General features: G+C 46.6%; 1 protein-coding gene across 1 annotated transcript; it reads right to left on the bottom strand.

The window, feature by feature from the left end:
• Positions 1 to 7,077: 7,077 nt before the first annotated feature.
• On the bottom strand, positions 7,078 to 13,228 carry GJA8 (gap junction protein alpha 8). The gene is given in 3 exon segments (XM_021688089.2): positions 7,078 to 7,394; positions 7,396 to 8,438; positions 13,172 to 13,228. Coding segments are annotated over 2 exon segments (1,329 nt in total). The 5' UTR covers positions 8,428 to 8,438; positions 13,172 to 13,228; the 3' UTR covers positions 7,078 to 7,097.
• Between the last annotated feature and the right edge of the window lie 4,174 nt (positions 13,229 to 17,402).

The raw sequence follows: 17,402 nt of genomic DNA, 5'->3' as shown, positions 1-17,402 counted from the left end.
CTGACTGCCATCTTCAACATATGGCTTCCAGGTTTGCTCTGGGTGATGACATCTAGCAATTCATGTGAAAATCTCCCCACCCCCACCTTCTTTTATTTATGACAAAGCAAGCCTGCTTGCTTCCCAAGCCTGGAACCCCTGGGACCTTTAGGGAATCTCTTCCTCAGAAATATTCCTATGTAGAGTCAGCCTAGAGTACATGCCTTTGGTGATGGGGAGTGCTTGGCCAATTATCTCCTTCCTGCCTTGGGAGATCTCTCAGTACTCATTCATGCATTCACCAAACATTACTATGTTCCAGGCACTCTGCTAAGTACTGAATATTCAGAGTTACATAGGATGAAATTTCTATCCTAAACTTGCCTGCAGTCAGAGGAGAGAAAAGGAGGAGATAAAACAATTTGATAGATGCTATGGTAGAAGTGTACACAAGTATTGAGGGATCACAAAGGAGGGAGCTAAACTAACTCTGTCTTGAGAAGTTCGTGGAGTTTCACAAAAGAGGAGACAACTGAGCTGAACGTTTAAGGGTGAGAAGGAGCTGACCATGGAGAAAAAGGCAGTCCAGGGCAGAGTCCTGAAACATCATGGAATTCATTTGTCACCATGGGCCAGGCCTGTCTATACTAGGGACAGGCCAATGGCCCCAGAAGGTTGGGGCACATATAGGTGTGGGTAGATGTTGGAGATGAGGCTGCAAAGATGATACAGCAGTCAAGCCCTTGCAAACAACAGAGATAATTTTGGCTAAGTTAAATGAAACAAACAAGCAAAACTCTGGGATAGTTCAGCAAACTGAAGGAAGGCTAATGACCAGGATCTGGAAAAAGAGGAACCAAGCCTGGCCCAGAAATCTAGATAAGCAGGAACTCATCGTGGGTCTGTTGAGGGGCTTCTGTCAAGATGAAGGTATTCCAACCAAGTTGCAGTCTCTCTGTTACTCCACTCAAGATCTGCATTCCATGGAGAGAAGATATGATCGGCCCATTTGGGTAAAAAAAAAAAAAAAACAAAACCAAAAACAAAAAAATCCCTGACCCTTGACCAGGAGAAGTTGGATAAACATTACTTAGAGTTCTACCAAGCCTATCTCTTAACTGAGGAAGTGTATTTCCCCTAGATAAAACTGAGATGTTATTATAGGAAAAGGGAGAATAGATTCTGGACAAGTAAAAACAGATGTCCTATCTAAGTGGGTTGAAGTCAGTTATAAAGGCTCTGTATGCTGTGTTGAGGAATTTATAATTTATTGGGTATGTAATGAGGAGCTGTTGAGATTCTTCTTTATCGCAGCCATTTGACTGATATTCAAGGGCCATTTACATGGTAAATCCCAGGCAGAATTTTTTGGCCAATTTTATTTTGAGTTATCTATTTATTTTGATCTGTAATGAATAACTTTAACTCTTCCTGTAGTTGTCAGAAACATGGAAGAGAACAAATCCTGTTCTTTTGCCTCTTCCCATAAGGCCAAGCAAGTATGCTTTTTGATTTTTCCTGATGTTTGTGTAGAGAAAAGGAGGGAGCAAAGTGACCAAATCTAACTGATAAGGAGAGTTTTCATGTTCTTTCTGAATCAGAGTTTCCTCTATTCTACCCAGTGGTGAGCTGGAACTGGTTTATACTGGCCCATAAGAATCATTTCCTGGAATTTTGTGAGCCAGTTGTTAAGTACAGTCATTATTAACAAACTGCATAAACTTAAAGAAAATATGAAACACAAAGTAATAAATACTCAAAGCTCATTGCTTTTTAATTATTTTACTATTATCTATGCTAATTGGTTATTTATATGTATTGTAAGGTGGAAATATTTTATAATGTTGTGCTACTCTACATCTCTCCCCAGCTGTGTGTTCAGTGACATTAGGCTGGGAGCCTGAAATAATTGGGCAATGGTAGGAGAATTTACACCAAGGAAATTGGCAAACACTATAAACCAGGAAGGACCTCTTTACCCTGCAGAGAGCAGGTTGTGGAATATTTACCAGAATACCACTGCCCCCTCCCCATACCCTAGTCCTCTTGTTCCCCAACCCCTTAATTCCAAAGGAAGAATACCCAGAAACTAGGGCAGTCTTTTCACAGTCTAGCTTGGTCGACAAGTCAAAAGAAAAAAACAAAGATGGCAAAAAGTCAAGTTAGTTTTATTTGTTTTGCAACAGCCTAACATGTGACTATTAGCTCTAACATGAGGATGTGGAGGGTTGGAGAATTCAGGACACAATCTCAATAATGCCTCTCTCCCTTGCCAGAGATCTCCCCAGGAAGTTTGTTGTGAATGTGCTTCTTAGCTGAGTCTTTACTAATCTTGTCATAGGTGGAAACTTTTGCAGAAAAAGACAATGAAGGCATCTACTTTTCCCTCCAGGAAACTTCATGTATCTTTCCAGAATTCTCTTTGTCTGCCCTAGCGAAACAACTTCCAGAAGCAAGTGGGGCTGGAGCTTACAGTATATCCCACTGATACCTTGGTAGCTGACTTTGGGAGCTACAGGGTCTAGGGCAGTGGAGAGTGACTTGTCTTTTATAAAAATCTTTCTTTCATCTTATCTAACTGTTGAACCTAGAGTTTTGTTTCCTTTTTCTCCTTCCTTCCCAGTTACATATTTAGTTAAAATATGATAGTTACAAGAAGGGAAAGTCTCCCTGACTATTCAGTATCACTTCTAGGCACACACTTACTTTGTTTTACAGATTGTATTTATGCTTAGAGGAGTTTTCCATCCAACCAGGCAAACCTTTTTCATCTAAATTTTGCTAACTTGGGTTGTGTGGTCGTTTGCATACAGTATGCATAGAGGGATAATTCAGGGTCAGGGGAAGGAGAGAAGAAGAGATATGTGGAGTGCAATGGGATATGCTGTGTGGGTGGTATGCTCCTTTTTCACCCCAAGCATGACCTGATGACCCTCCACAGGAACTCATGAAGAGCAGTGGCCCACACTAGCCTTACCCCAGGCCTTCCACCCGGCTTAAACCTGAAGAGTTCCTGCACGCAGCTCTTTTAGTGTCCAGGGGCTCACTTCTGCCATGACTCAGAGACGGTCTCAGGGGCTGGTGCACCTCTACACATGAGCCCTGGGAAGCTGACTATCTGTAGCACCACCCTGAGCAGTGGATTCTTGCATGGCTAAAAATGTGCTTTTTTCATAGTGCCATTCTTAGGAATTCAGGACTACAGAAATATTGACCATTTCTGCCCCTCATTTAATTCCTTCCCTTTACATATTAGCTCACTTTTTGTCAGGATCTTAGTCAACAATCTGTGCAGTATTTGAAAGTGGTGGCTGTAATTGCTTCAGTATATATTTTACAGTAAGGGCTTCTCACAAATTTGGATAAGGCCTTCCTCCCTTTCCTTTTGTTTCCAAATTAGTGAGTTTTTAAAAACACCCACTGATTTCTTCTAGTACACTCAGTGTTCCCTGGATATCAGTTCATTGTTCTGTCTTGTGAAGGAGGGGCAAAATTTGTTACCCCCAATTCACCGAGGGAAAATTGTCATATGGAGCAGGTAAGTGATATCGTGGGGTCCTGAGAGTCAACAAGGGGCAGCCAACGCTTCCGACTTGAACTTCATTGTTTTTTTTGTGGGAAAATCTTATCCCCAGGTCACAGTGACCTTTAGGAGCATTTGTCTAATTCTGTGTTGGATGTGTCACCTGTGTGGCAAGTGACATAGTCATGGTCAAAAGCAGATAGGCCTTTTTATAATGCCCCAAATGCTAGGCCTAGGGATTACAGTGCCAGGTTTGAAGTTTCTAACAACTGTGAGTAACTCTGTCCCTCCTGGTCACAGATCTCCCCTGATGGAGGTGTTATAACTGCTATTAAGTGATTGGCCCTTTTCCTCTGGAGGGAGCTGCACTTTGGATACCCAGCTGTCCATCGCTTCTTTTTATCGGTAGATCTATGTGCCCTAAGGGTGTTCATCTAACAAGGGAAGGACTAGGAGTAGGATTTAAAGCTGGACCTAATGGAGCCCGGGGCGGGGGGGAGGGGCAGGTATAATCCTGAGTCAGTCATAATTATTTGCCTCAAAACAGATACTGAGGGATCTAGCTGTATAGGGTAAGGGCCTCAACGGACACACAGCTGCCTGTGAATGGAACCTGGGACATTTTTCCAGAGGATGCAAATAATTGCCAATCTGTCCCCCAGTCATTTCTCAAGGTCAAAGAGCCTCAGGTTCCTACTAAACATATGGGGTCCAGATTCTATTTTGAGTCTTCTCTGAGAAAACTGATCTCCAGAGTGTCTATTCCATATTGAAAAACTCTCACTAGGTAACTGCAAGGCAGGTTGAGAGGGTGGGATGGAAACCACCCACCTCCCTTTCTTCCCAGTCTCCCTGCTGCTAGAGGAATCTTTCAGGGAGTGGCAACACTCGGCATGCTCCAGACTTGGCAGCCAACTCATTACTCCTTACGATACCCCTGGAGGTAGGTTGGCGGCGAATACCATCTCGAGTTTGTAGACAGAAAACCAAGATACAGAGAAGTTAAGGGATGAAAATAACACAGCTACTAAATGGCAGAAATAGAGAAAAAAGTATCCTGGTCCCTTGATGCCTGTGTCTATTTATCCCCAGGTAGTCTTCCTTTTTTATTGGGAAGACTAAGAGGGAAAATGGCAACTTCCATGGTGGCGGGGTAGGTACAGACAGTGAGGCAGGATGCTGCTCCATCCGAGGAGATACACGCACTCACAGGCTTCTGTCCTCGCCGAGACAAGGAGACCAGCAGCCTTCCCCTAGGCCCCTGCAACCACTTCCAAACAGCACCAAGCCGCTTTCGTCCAGAGCAGGGTGCCCTTCTCTTTTCTTTTTCTCTTTCGGATTAGGTCCTAGTTGAGACAGACACTCCGTTCTGGTGACGATCAAGCTCTTCTCAGGCTCTGAGTTTATATCTTCTTAAAATGAGTCTTTGGGAGTAAAACTGTAGGAGTAACAGTGTGGCCATTGGGATGAGTGCCGTGACACAGTCTCTCAGGTTCTCAGGCCCGGGACCGTGCTACTCGTCTCCCCAGATGGGAGGTCTGGGTGGAACAGTGTTGCTGTCAAGGGGCAGATTCAAGCCATAGCCAGCAAGTCACATGTCTTTGAGTTAAATGTACCTCTTCTATTCAACTATCCACTGCCTGATATGTTCTTTCACTGAAAGTTTGTCACGTTGGATTGACCTAGGTAAAATACATTTTAGGCTGTCTTTTAAAATGTGAATTTCCCAGAGTAATGATCAAACAATCATACCTTAGGATGAATTGAATTTTTGGACCACTTTGTTTTAGAATGGGGCGCTAAGGAATGGGAATGTTGTCACATGGGGAGGAATAGTTTTGGAGGAGGCTTTGCTCTGGAAAAGCATATCTAGAATGAATATCGTAAAAGGAAGGTGATAACCAGAGAGGGCAGCACAAGGGATTTGCGTGCTTTGGGATGATGCTGGCTCGGGGAAAGATAGCATTAAGGCAGTTTTCGGGGTACTTCTTTTGGGTTCCCTGGTGGTCCCTTGTCCAGATCTCTGCCATGTCATCTTGGTATCTATCCCTCCTTCTATAGCCTTGGCACTTCAGCCCATGAAGCATAGCTTTGGTTTAGATCAACCATCTTGGCTATCACTTTGTCCCTCAGCTCTGGGACTTTATTGGCTCCAGGTAAAAATTGCTCCCTGTGTGAAATATGTACTTGTACTTGAGGATTTCCCTGGACTGGACTCTATGTTTGAGGAGTATTGGTTGTGAGGGTAAAGGGTCGGAGAACTTCGAGTTCCCTCTTGTTTCCTTTAGTCTCTGTCCCTTCCAGGGATGAGGCCTGGTCTGGCTGTTTGAGCTCCCACTTTATGAGAGGCTCTCCCTAGTACCACTGTGATGGTCCTTTTTGTCCACATCTTGTGTCTCAGCAAGGCCTGAGAGCTGACTGTCCTCAAGACAGGCCAGTGGGCAGGTTATCTGCTGGCTCAGACTGGCTTGCTCCCAGCCCCTGATGAAAGGGGATGTGGATTTCAGGGTGAGCACTGATATTGGAAGAGGAGAGGAAAGAAGGGGATCTTCTTTCTTCAGGGAAGAAAACTGTGACCAGACCTCGAGGCCCTTTCAATTAAGGGAGAGGGTGGGAGGCTTGCTCCCGTTCTCTGATGGTGCCCAGGGCAGAATCCCCACCAATTCAAGGGATATAATTGAATTAGAACCCAGGGGCTACAGTGACCCCAAAGAAAGGTCAGTGAGAATACTGGGTATCTCCTGGACTGATGATTTTAACCAAACACTCCAACATGGTGAAATGAGATTTGGGACCCATAGACACAAGTTGAGACCATAAATAATATGATCAATTCCACAGGAAAGCTGGGCTCGCTAGTGTAGGCTGACATTGCCAATCGGTGCCTCATAGGTTAAATTTGGCTTGCACACATTTTGTTTGGCCCACATGGCATCTTTAAAATTTAGTTGGCAATATTAAAACTTTCACTGAAAACTTTGGACTTCTGGCTTCTCTGGAAAAATCAGATGGTCAGGTACCACTGCCGGGTAATCAGGGCCTGGTCCTGAGCAGCAGCCGCCCTCTGCCCCCCAATCTTCACAATCCTAGATGTCCCATGGCATTAGAACAGGCCCACCCCACTGGTTGGAAGCACCTGCCTGCATCCTGTAGGATCTGAGCGTGGGCCCCCTGATATATGGTCATGTGGTGTCTGCTGGGGAAGTGCTGGGGTGATGAAAATCTGGCTGAGCTAGTGAGCTTGAGTCATGACTGGCAAAAAGCTACGAGGCAACCACAGTTCTGATTGGAGGGATTTCTATGGAGAAATGGGGATGAAAGCAGAGCTCCCCATTGTAGTTGGGGTAGAGGGGCAGGGCAGTCATTTGAGACTGGGAACTTCGATGGGAGAATGGGTTTATCTTGGTGGCCCTTTCATACGGGAAATGTGGTTTCCTAGTTGTACAGCAAGTACTGTGCCCCTGCAGCACCTGTCCAACCAGGGGTGGGTGTGAGGGGAGGCACAGAAGACTCAAATCATGGTGGCATCTTTACGTTTTTGTCTTGCCCTATGTTAGCTCAGGTGTCTCCTTTTCTTTCTTTCTTTGGCCCCACTTCATACGGTTAGATCGTCTGACCTGGCCCGGCTGCTGGCTTTGCTCAGCCTGCTCAGCGGTCTGGTGTCATCCCTGGTCAGGTCTGGACCCAGTGAAGGCGACTTCTCTGCCGGCAGCCCTTGCTTTGATACCTTCTCAGCCTGCAGCTCTTCCTTCTCACCCCCGTTCCCCACCTCGGGAGTCTCCGCTTTCTCCCCCTCCAGCACTGTCATGGTCTCCTGCCCCTCAGTGCTCACTCTCTCCGCCTCCTGCCTCTTGTCTCCCGCCTCTGGTTCCGCCCCCTCGTCCACCGGCGGCTCCTGCCCCCCCCCCTTCCTGGGCTCCCACCTGAGCGTAGGAAGGCAGTGTCTCTTGGTAAGCTCGGGACAGGTCCCCTAGGGGCCCCGTGCCCGCCTTCTCCTCGAACTGACTGAAAGGCTTGGCAGAAAGTGGGCTGGTCTCCACCATTCCGACCTCAGTCAAAGGGAAATAGTGCGACACGATTTTCTCTTCTTCCAGCAGCTGGTAGCCCTTGGCCTTCTGGATGGAGGAGACGGCAATGGAGTGGAGGGACTTCTCAGGGATCTCCCCCAGGGGCTGCTCCGCGGGCCTCTTGAAGGCAGACCGGATTCTCTTCAGGCCCAGGTGACTCATCTCCAGAATGTTGAGGAAGAGGGACACAGAGGCCACAGACAGCATGAACAGGATGAAGATGGTTTTCTCCGTGGGCCGCGACACGAAGCAGTCCACCACGTTGGGGCAGGGCCACCTGCTGCAGCGATACAGGGGCAGGATCCGGAAGCCGTACAGGAAGTAGTGGCCCACGATGAAGCCCACCTCGAAGAGGGTCTTGAAGATGATGTGGCAGATGTAGGTCCTCAGCAGGGTCCCCTCCAGCCGGAACTTCTTGGTGCCTTTGTGGCTGTTGCTGCCCTTCTTGATGCTGCCCTGCTCCGCGGCCGGCGTCACCCTGTCCCTGTCGCCACCGTCGCCCGCCGCCTGCTGGCACAGCTCCTCGGCCATGCGCTCCTTGCGCTTCTCCTCCATGCGGACGTGGTGCACGGCGTGGCCCACGTACACCAGCGACGGCGTGGACACGAAGATGATCTGCAGCACCCAGAGGCGGATGTGCGAGATGGGGAAGGCCTCGTCGTAGCAGACGTTCTCGCAACCAGGCTGCTGCGTGTTGCACACGAAGTCCGACTGCTCGTCCCCCCACACGAACTCCGCCGCGGTGCCCAGGATGAGGATCCGGAAGATGAACAGCACAGTGAGCCACACTCTGCCGATGACCGTGGAGTGCTCATTCACCTCCTCCAAGATGTTCCCCAGGAAGCTCCAGTCGCCCATTTCTCACCCACCTGGAGGAGGGAGAAGGCAAGAGCTGAGCGGCCACGGTGCAATCCCCAGTCAGTCTCTCTCCGCTAACGCTCGGGGTACCTCTGTCCTTTCTGAATTCCTGGAACCGTCAGTATGTAAACAGCACCCATGGAGTGCTTCGTCTGTGCGGGCTAGGATGAGGGGACAAGGGCGGCATGAAGAATCTGCTTCCATTCGTTTCCTCATCTGCAAAATGGGTTTAATGCTAATACCTGTTCTCAGTCAGTGTGCCAGTCGTGGTCGGAAAGTATAAATGAGGCAATACGTGTATAATTCCTTGAATTCCACCCCAAATCAGGATTCATTGTTGACCGTAGATAGAAACCCATGGTTACGCGGCTTTAAGTCAAGACCACAAGCTAAACTAAGCTTCAAGAGGCATAATGCTGAAGAAAACCCTCTACTGTGGGTGTCTGGGCCCCCAACAGAATTCTTGGTTGTGTGAAACTGCCTGTAGCCATCTTCCTTTGACTGTGTTGAAATGTATAATGATGTGTTTGGAGGGAAGTGGAAGGAAAGAAACGTTTTTTGAACATGTACTTTGTGACAGGCTTTTGACATTCCATTATTTCATTTAATTTGATCCTACTAGACTGTAGTCTTCATAAGGCTATGGGCCATGCCTGTTTCGTTTACTGCTGCATACTCAGTGCCTGTCACAGAGCCCCGCTCCTAGCGAAAGCTCAAAAAGTGTTTAACCAATTTGGTTTGAACACATGAGAAAACTGAAGTTCAGAGAGGTTAAACAAACTGAGATCAGACAGTTAAATAGCAGCAGTTTTGTCTGCCTGGTCCCAAAGGCTGAGTTCTTTCCACTACACCCTGGAGATACACAGCTTTCGATCAGAACTACACAATTCTGCAACTCTTGGACTCTTAATTTATGTTTTTTCTTCTCTAGGTTGACATCTGGAAGCCATTCTTAACAGCTTCACAAATGGAGAGCACTATCTTTTTTATATTATTATTATTACTCTTTTAAATCCAAAGAATGGGGAGAGTGCTTCAGGGAGGAATCATGTTACCGGGTGAGGAAGGTCCACTGAGACACTTTTAGTGTCCCACAGAATGAAAAGGCTTTAGGGTCTGTAACATGTGGCTACTTTAATAGAGCTAAAAATTTGTCAAAAAAAAAAATACCATTAAACACGATAGCATATAATGCCCCTAGCAACAGCAATGACTAATGCACATGGGATTGAACTGACGGGGGTGATGTGTGTAAACTGGGACATTCACCCAGTGCAAACCTGTACTAACCTATGAAGGACTATGATCAAAACTTCCACCTTGGGGCACCTGGCTGGCTCAGTCTGAGAAGCGTGGGACTCTTGATCTTGGGGTTGTGGGTTCAAGTCCAACGTTGGGTGTAGAGATTTCTTAAATAACTAAATAAACTTAAAAAAAGAAAAAAAAAAAACCCTTCCACCTCAACCTGTGACAGATGCTCCTCCAGCCTGAACATTTCTGGAGTTGCAGTGTTTCTTCATCGTGGCTCTTAGACCGGGGCAAGAGCCCACGCTGGAGATGCCGCTCTGGGCTTCTTTCAGCCATGTCTCACCCTGCAGAAGCCCACAGGGGCTAAGGAATATGCCCACCACTTTAATGACAGTGATATTTGTTAAACACTTGAATGAGTGATGAAAAGTGATGTCTTAAATTAGGCGTGCTTTTCATCGCTAGGAAAGGATAAACAAAGTGGCATCTTAAAGCCTCCTTCCAACCTGTGGTTCGGAGTCTGGCCAGACAGTACGTGGAAGCAGACAATGACTGCAGGCATGAGCAATGCCCAACCTATGCTCTCAGGGTACGCACAACTACTGTCTGCTTTTTGTTGAAGGGCAGAGGGTGTTGCTCCTCTTGGGGCCCCAGAAACTCCCAATTAGGTAGGGCATCCAACAGCAGTTTCTCTCCTCCTGGGAAGGTGAGAGCGTCCGTGGCTCCCCAGTCATGACTCCAGCATTGGGAAGAGTTCCTTGTAGGAATGGGGGACTGAGAGTGGGAGAGGGTCCTCTACTCAGAACCAGCTGTTCAGAATCCCAACCACATGTGTCTAGTTATACTTCTGCTTTTAACATTCCTCCAAGTGCAGTTAAATCTAGTGCTTGCCCTGTAATGAGAGGCAGCCATTTCCATCACCTTCGGGGAGGGGGGGAAGATGGGAAACCTCACAATCAGGTAAGCAGCCCAGGCATAAATCCTATTGGTGTCAGAGCCAGGAAAACCCCAGTTTCTTATCACATGGTTCAATATAACATTCATGTGAAAACAACAATTTATGTAATTTATTCCCGTAAGATCAAGTCTGGCTTTAATGTATTCTACATCTGGTGTTGCTAATGGCTTATCCCCATTGATATATCAACTCGGTTTTGACACTCTTCCTTGTATTGTACTGTATTAGTCCTTTGGGATTTCTGTGTGTATTTCACTCATGTACCTACGTGGATGTGTGCGGCGAGCACACACTCTCAGGACTGCATGTCTATCAATCTTGTTTCTCCCTTTGAGAATCAAAAGCTCTTGGAGGGCAGGGATCATTTTGCCTTCATCTTCTGTGAACCATCATGACATAAAACAAAGACCTTCACCGAGTGGGTTCTCTATAAATACCAGTGCATAGGACTAACAGCAATAATTTGAAATCTGAAATTCTCAATCTCTGAGTGCATATAATACCAGCATTAATTAAAGCCTAGGGAACTCCAGTCTTCTTTGCTGCAGTTAGCAGTGAGGAGACCGAGAACTTGCAAAGAAATACTAAATACCAAAAAAAGGGTAGTAAATTGATCCAAAATGAGCTGTTTTGAGGGACTGTTTTGTATAAATAAACCGGAAGGCCAATGATTCTTGACATGTGACTGTCGTGACACATATTCATAAAACACGAAGACCCTCCTGACCGCCCCATCAGTAATTTCCAAACTAAAGCCAAACAGGGCTGTGTCCTTCCACACCCTACCCTGCAATGCTAGGATTGAGTGTGTGTGTGTGAGTGTGTATGTGTGTGTGTTTTAATGTCTAATTACAAAGTTTCTCATGATAATGGAAGGAGAGAAATTAACTTAGGACAAAATCTTCCCAATTCCATGCTGTTGAAACAGACCAATTATACTTTTAAGAAGAGAAGCTTTAGATGTGCTAAGGGAAGGTGCCTTGGGTCCCTGACTTCTATGTGAAAATTATACTTAAGGGAAGTCAGATCAGAGTATATCCGAACAAACTTCCACTGGAACAGGGAGTAATCTAAACCAAAGGAAGACTATTTCTCTTCTCTTCTTCAAAGAGGAACAGATCTTTTACAGATAGAAAATAAACCGATGAAGTTCAAACCTCCACCACCACATCATCCCCCAGAACGTCCCACCAGAGGATTTGGTTTTAAGTAATGATTAAAATGACACCTTATGTTTGGGTATCCCTTGTCTATTTATGACTGATATACTTTTCCATATCTTATTTCAGTCCTCATAACAACCTGTGAATTAGGCCCGTGGTTCTCGGACCTGGACTTCACAGACTAGTAAAATAACAACAGCAGAATAGGGTGACCAACACAGGGCTACCAACTCCTAATTTTGCCAAGCAAGGACATAAAAATAAGAAACGTATTAAATCACTAATTATGACTACATCATTTCATAAAAGGGGGATTTTCACCATCATTTCATAAAAGGGAAAGTTTCACACCACAGAAAAGACGTAATTTCAGAATTAAAGGCCTTTAAATTGAATACATGTAAGTTGGTAAAAAATTTACTGCTTTGCTTACTACATTATTTTTACAGGCTGCTGGAAATTTCCTCTTGGACCAGAACCGACAGGTCCACAGAATGACTGAGAACAAGTGAAGCAGGCATTTTCAGCCTCCATTAACAGATAGGAAGGCAGACCGGGAGGTTAAATGAGTCAGTCTGCCAATGGGTCTCAGCTAGCGAGGGCAGAGCAGGGACGTGAGCCCTGGTCTTCCAACCTTAAGCCCAGGGCCATTTCCAGTATAGCATCGTCTTCTCTTGGCCTTGCGAAGAGGCAGAACACCACACTTACATCCGGGTTAACCAGTTCCCCAAAGGATTAGATGGCCACTTACCACTCCGGTTGGTGAGGGAGTGTAAACGAGCCTCCTTTCATGTTTCTAGAGCAGCCACTTTAAAGAGCAGCTCTCCTAGAGAGCCAACAAAGGTTACTCCCAGGAAGACTTTTGTGGTCTTTAGCTAGGCCTGTTTTTGTGTGCCATGAAATGCTCCAACATTGAAACTGCAGAGCGTGAACCCTCCTCTACACCCACAGCACTCAGTAGTTATTACTGTTACACCTATCACGGAGGTCAAGGGAAAAAGTGCAAAACTCTTTCATAAACACCAAATACTTGTTTTAGGTCCCTCGGGATTCCTGGAGGCATGTTAATTCATTCTGAAAAATGAGAAAACCTTAAAAAGTCAAATTGTAGTTAGAATTTGGGCATCTCTCCTCCCCTCCCCCTCCGCCATTCGTACAGTCTTTTCCCTTCCAAACCTCTGCCAACTCTCAGGCCAATTCCAAGAGGGTTTTCAGAATTGGACTCTAAGTCCAGCCATCCCAACCCAAGACCGAACCTCGGTGACAACGTTTTTCCTTTTGTAGAAACCTGGATATGGCCCTTGGATTAGGCTGGAAAAGAAGCCGGATTGCAGGAGGGAAGGCTACAAACCAATATAACCCAAGGAAAACTTGCCAATAGGAGTAGGGTCCCCCGGAGAAATATGTGCTCTCTTTCTCTCTTGATGCTCAGCAGCAAAATGGCAACTTTGGGCTCTTTCCTTTGGCGCCTAAAAGCCCACCTCCCACTTCTCTATCCCGCCCCTACTGTGCTGCACGACTGAGCAGATATGACTGGATTGGCCCTGATGGGTAGGTTTTACTGTCCAGCAATATTTTAAGCTCCCAGCCAGACAGCTTTTATGAAGGGAGGGATGTTTGGAAAACAATAGGAGAGAGAGAGAATGGGAGAGCTGTGTTGGGCACAGAGGGGAGGAGGGTGGGGAAAAGCTGATGTGGGAAAGCTTAGATGGGCTTCTGTAGCCTCCAAAAGTGTCTTTTAGCAGCAGACCTGGCCCTCTACTGCAGAAAACCTTTGGCTTCTCTCCAGAGGGCCTGAGCCTGGGGGTATTTTCCCAGTGCCTTATCATCAGCTTAGAGAATCCTCAGGATGTAGGGACAGTAAGAGGTCACCTATATGCATCCGCCTGCCCCCAGACTGTGCCAAACATGCCCCCCCCCCCAAAAAAAGAGTGGTGGGTCCTTTTCAAGGGTTGATCTACCATCCTCTATTGGGGGTTTGTTCTTGTGTCTCAAAGTTTCTTTCTTTGAAAGGAGCCTTAAGACTCCAAAGAATTCTGGTGCCATTTGTCAATATAGTAACATTCCCCACCTTGTTTTACTCATAATTACAAATACTTTTGAGAAGCTGCAGAGTCAAGGGGATTATACAGTGTCAGCTAACAGTTTTAGACTCTCATGCCTCCAACTGCGAAATGGGGGTATGAGGTTTGGGTCACTAAGAAGCTCCGGGATGAAATACCTATGTGGCCTAATGAGGAATGATGTTTGGGAAGCTAGCTTGGAGGGCATGAATACATGCTCTCAGCCTCCCTGAGGCCCACTCTCTTCCCATTGTCTGGGACTGACTGTTGCACTGGTATGAAAAATGGTTGTATTGACCACTTTTTCCAAACCCCAAACTGGGGCATTTTATTATATAAGTTTATGTGTGGAAACAGGGGAGCAAAAATAGTTGAAACTGGGATTGTTTTAGGAAATCTACACTGTATGATTACTGAATGGAAGGCAGCTATGCTCACCACGATACCACCAACGCAGATATGATTACTGATTGGAAGACAACTATGAGGGTAAACCAGGAAAAAAGAATCTAAGTGCTTGCCTCTTCTCTACCCTCATTTCCTGTCCTTTCTGGTGTCATGGGCATATTGCATTTTGATGGTGGTGGTTTGAAGGGGGATGCTACCAAAATTGTGTGAGTCTCAAATTCCAGTCGTATTACAATGTTCACTAGCTCAAGCCTTATTTACTTTAGAATTCTGATTTCTTTCAGACTTCAAATTTGAAGGAGTAGTCTAATTGGGATAGAACCTTCTAGAGAATCCCTCAGTTAAAAACAACTGCCCAACGCTGTTCCTGAATATCAACGAGGCAAGAAGTCAGAGGACAGAGGGAAGGAAACCTAATCAGTGTTTCTTTTGAGAGCATTTGGTAAATGTTGATTCCTGAAGCTTGTGCTTTCTCTGAGATATTCCAGAAACCACAAACTGCTCTTCAGATGAATTTCTCTCCTCCAGCGCTTCCCAGGCTAACTTGACTTATGTGGTAGAACAGTCCCATCTCCTGACATCATAGTGTGAGAGATGGTCGTAGAGGATGTGTTCGAGTCTGGAAAAATAAGGAATGTCATCAGACCAACTATAGTCTCTCAGGTTTGGACGGGTCTAGCTTTGTAATTTAGTACTTTCTTTGCTTATTTACTCCCTGGGTGTTGAAGACACTCTGCTAATAGTGCCCAATTGATTGAATTATTTTTGTTGTCACATCTTCTGTTTGCAGTCTTTGAAAACATAAGCACTCAATCCCTTATCTCTTGAGGAACATTTTGAAAGAGGTGGGAGAGAGGCTCATCCCAGGCTCATCTGTCCTTAAGAGATGTCCTAACCAGCAATTAGAGTCAGTTTCTCAGGTCTTTCAGTGGGAAGTCTTCTTGTGGTGGCTCTATTGTTTTATTTGATGTAAATAAAGCTCTGGAACATGGGACATAACTACATTCGAATGCAAATGCCACTTTTATGTTCTGTAGTATGGATTAATAGATCACTGATGTTTTGGATAATTTAACGGTGGCATTCTTTTACCAGGGCATGTTTTGGAAGCAGTGAAGCAGTTATGTGTGGGACGATCATGGGATTTTCAGTGGGAAGACCTGGCTCTGGGTGTGGCCCTTTCACTTTTTATTTGTGAGCAGTTTGCTCAGCCTCTCTGGGTCTCAGTTTTCTCAACTATGGAAGAGAGTTGAAAATGACTGCCTTTCCTGTTTTGTGAAAAGGCCACTGATATAACCCATGCAATGCTGTGAATCCCTGTCTACTTGTTAGTTATGTTCACTGTGACCTCCTCCCCTTCTGAGTCTGGCTGTGTCCTGTGCCCCAGGGTCATGGGTTGGCTTGTTTCTAAGTGGGCCTTGATTATGGTCATAATATGCTTTCCTTCCATAGGGAAAATGTCAGAATTGGAAAAGAGCAGAAGAAATTGGGGGCCTTAGTTCTCTCATTTTATAGGTGGGGAAGCCAGTTTGGGGTGGAAATGACATCCTGAGGTCGTGGTGTAGCTCTGAGGCCCAGGCAATTTCCATGGCTCTGGATGCCTCCATGTAGGGGGTATCGACTCACTCAGCAGCAGGCTCTTTAGGGAGAACCAGGTGAGCCCTAGCGTGGGTAGAAGGGCAGGCAGACAGATGTATGGGGCCTGAGGGGACTGTTCTCAGTCAATCTCAATGACTGGAATTAGGAGGCACAGAATCTCTCTCTTCCAGCTGCTTGGGTGTGCAAGGGAGAATGAGTCTGTGAGAAACCCAGGACCAGGGGCTGTGGGTGAATTGGGTTATTTCCCTGAATGTCCAGGCCTGGTTCTGACTTCGTGGGCAATGTTTGGAGATTCATTTCACAAGCATTTTCTGAGCTCCCACCCCATGAGGTGTTTGGGATCCATCAGCGAGTAAAACAGAGATCCCCTGCCATAGCAGAGCTTATAGTCTAGTGGGGGAGGTGGCGGATTCTCATTAAACACAATAACTCAGGGACTAGGTTAGGAGGTGATAAGAGCTACCGCCCAGTGGAAAAGTCTGTTGAGGGGCAGGGATTGGGACAGTCAGTGAAGGAGAGGTGGTGCTCACACAGACCTCACCGAGAAGGGGAGGTTGAGCCCACTTTAAAGAGGGTGAGGGAGGGAGCTGTGCGGGTGTAGGGGGAAGAATAAGGCAGGCCAAGTCTTGCAACAGCCGGGCTGGAACAGTGGGTGTAGACAAAAACTGCTGGGAAATGTAACTTTTGTCTCCTGATAGCTCATCCATGGATGGCTGGCTCATCTTCACGTCTTTAAAACAGCGACAACATCAAGAAACGAGATACCCAGCCTCCAACGTGCAACTTTGCCCTTCTCTTCTGCCACACACTTTTGCGAAGTGGTCAGTGTGGGCCTGGCACTGGGCTGGGAGCAGGAACTTGGATGAAGCCCAGGCCCTGAGGTGATGCCTAGCATGCGGAGTGTGCAGAGACGCCTCACGCCCATCTGCTAGAGGAGAGGGAGGACGTGGAGGGGGCTCTGGTCTCCCAGGTCCCAATTCCCATGTCTGGTCTTAGAACTGGGGCCTCCGTCTTTTAGGAAGCTGAACAGAGAAGCAGTGAAACACCAGGCTTTGGAGTGAGTTTGGTTCAGCATCGCCCCGAGTCAGCTGCCTGACCTCGCTCCTGTGACTTTCCTCATTTCCTCCTCAGTTTCCTCCTGTGCAAAATGGGAACCAGCAGCTCCTTATAGAGTCAGCGTGATTCAGTGAAACAGTGTGCATAAACTGGGTTTAGTACTTGACATTCGGCGAGCACTTGCTAAGTAGTAACTGTCATTAGCACTACTAGGAAGAAGGTTTGGCTACTCCCCGAAGGAGGTCGAGGGTTCTTTGCTTAAGCAGCAGTGGGATCAATGCTTTGCTTTTTCTTGTTTGCGCCACCTGGAGAGGCCCAGAGGTGAGCCAGGGCCCTCTCTGTCCCTCCTCCCTGGCCAATTTGGTTGTGAGCCAGAGATTCTTCTTTATCGCAGCCATTTGGCTGAGATTCAAGGGCTCCTGTGCCCTGAGGGGCAAGGGGTGGGCCGGAGCGGGGGGGGGGGGGGGGGGGGGGGGGGGG

This window comes from Neomonachus schauinslandi, chromosome 4 (genome assembly GCF_002201575.2).
Source record: "Neomonachus schauinslandi chromosome 4, ASM220157v2, whole genome shotgun sequence".
NCBI classification, from domain to species: domain Eukaryota; kingdom Metazoa; phylum Chordata; class Mammalia; order Carnivora; family Phocidae; genus Neomonachus; species Neomonachus schauinslandi.
Note: the sequence above shows the minus strand (reverse complement) of the source record. Positions and strands in the feature narration are given on the sequence as shown.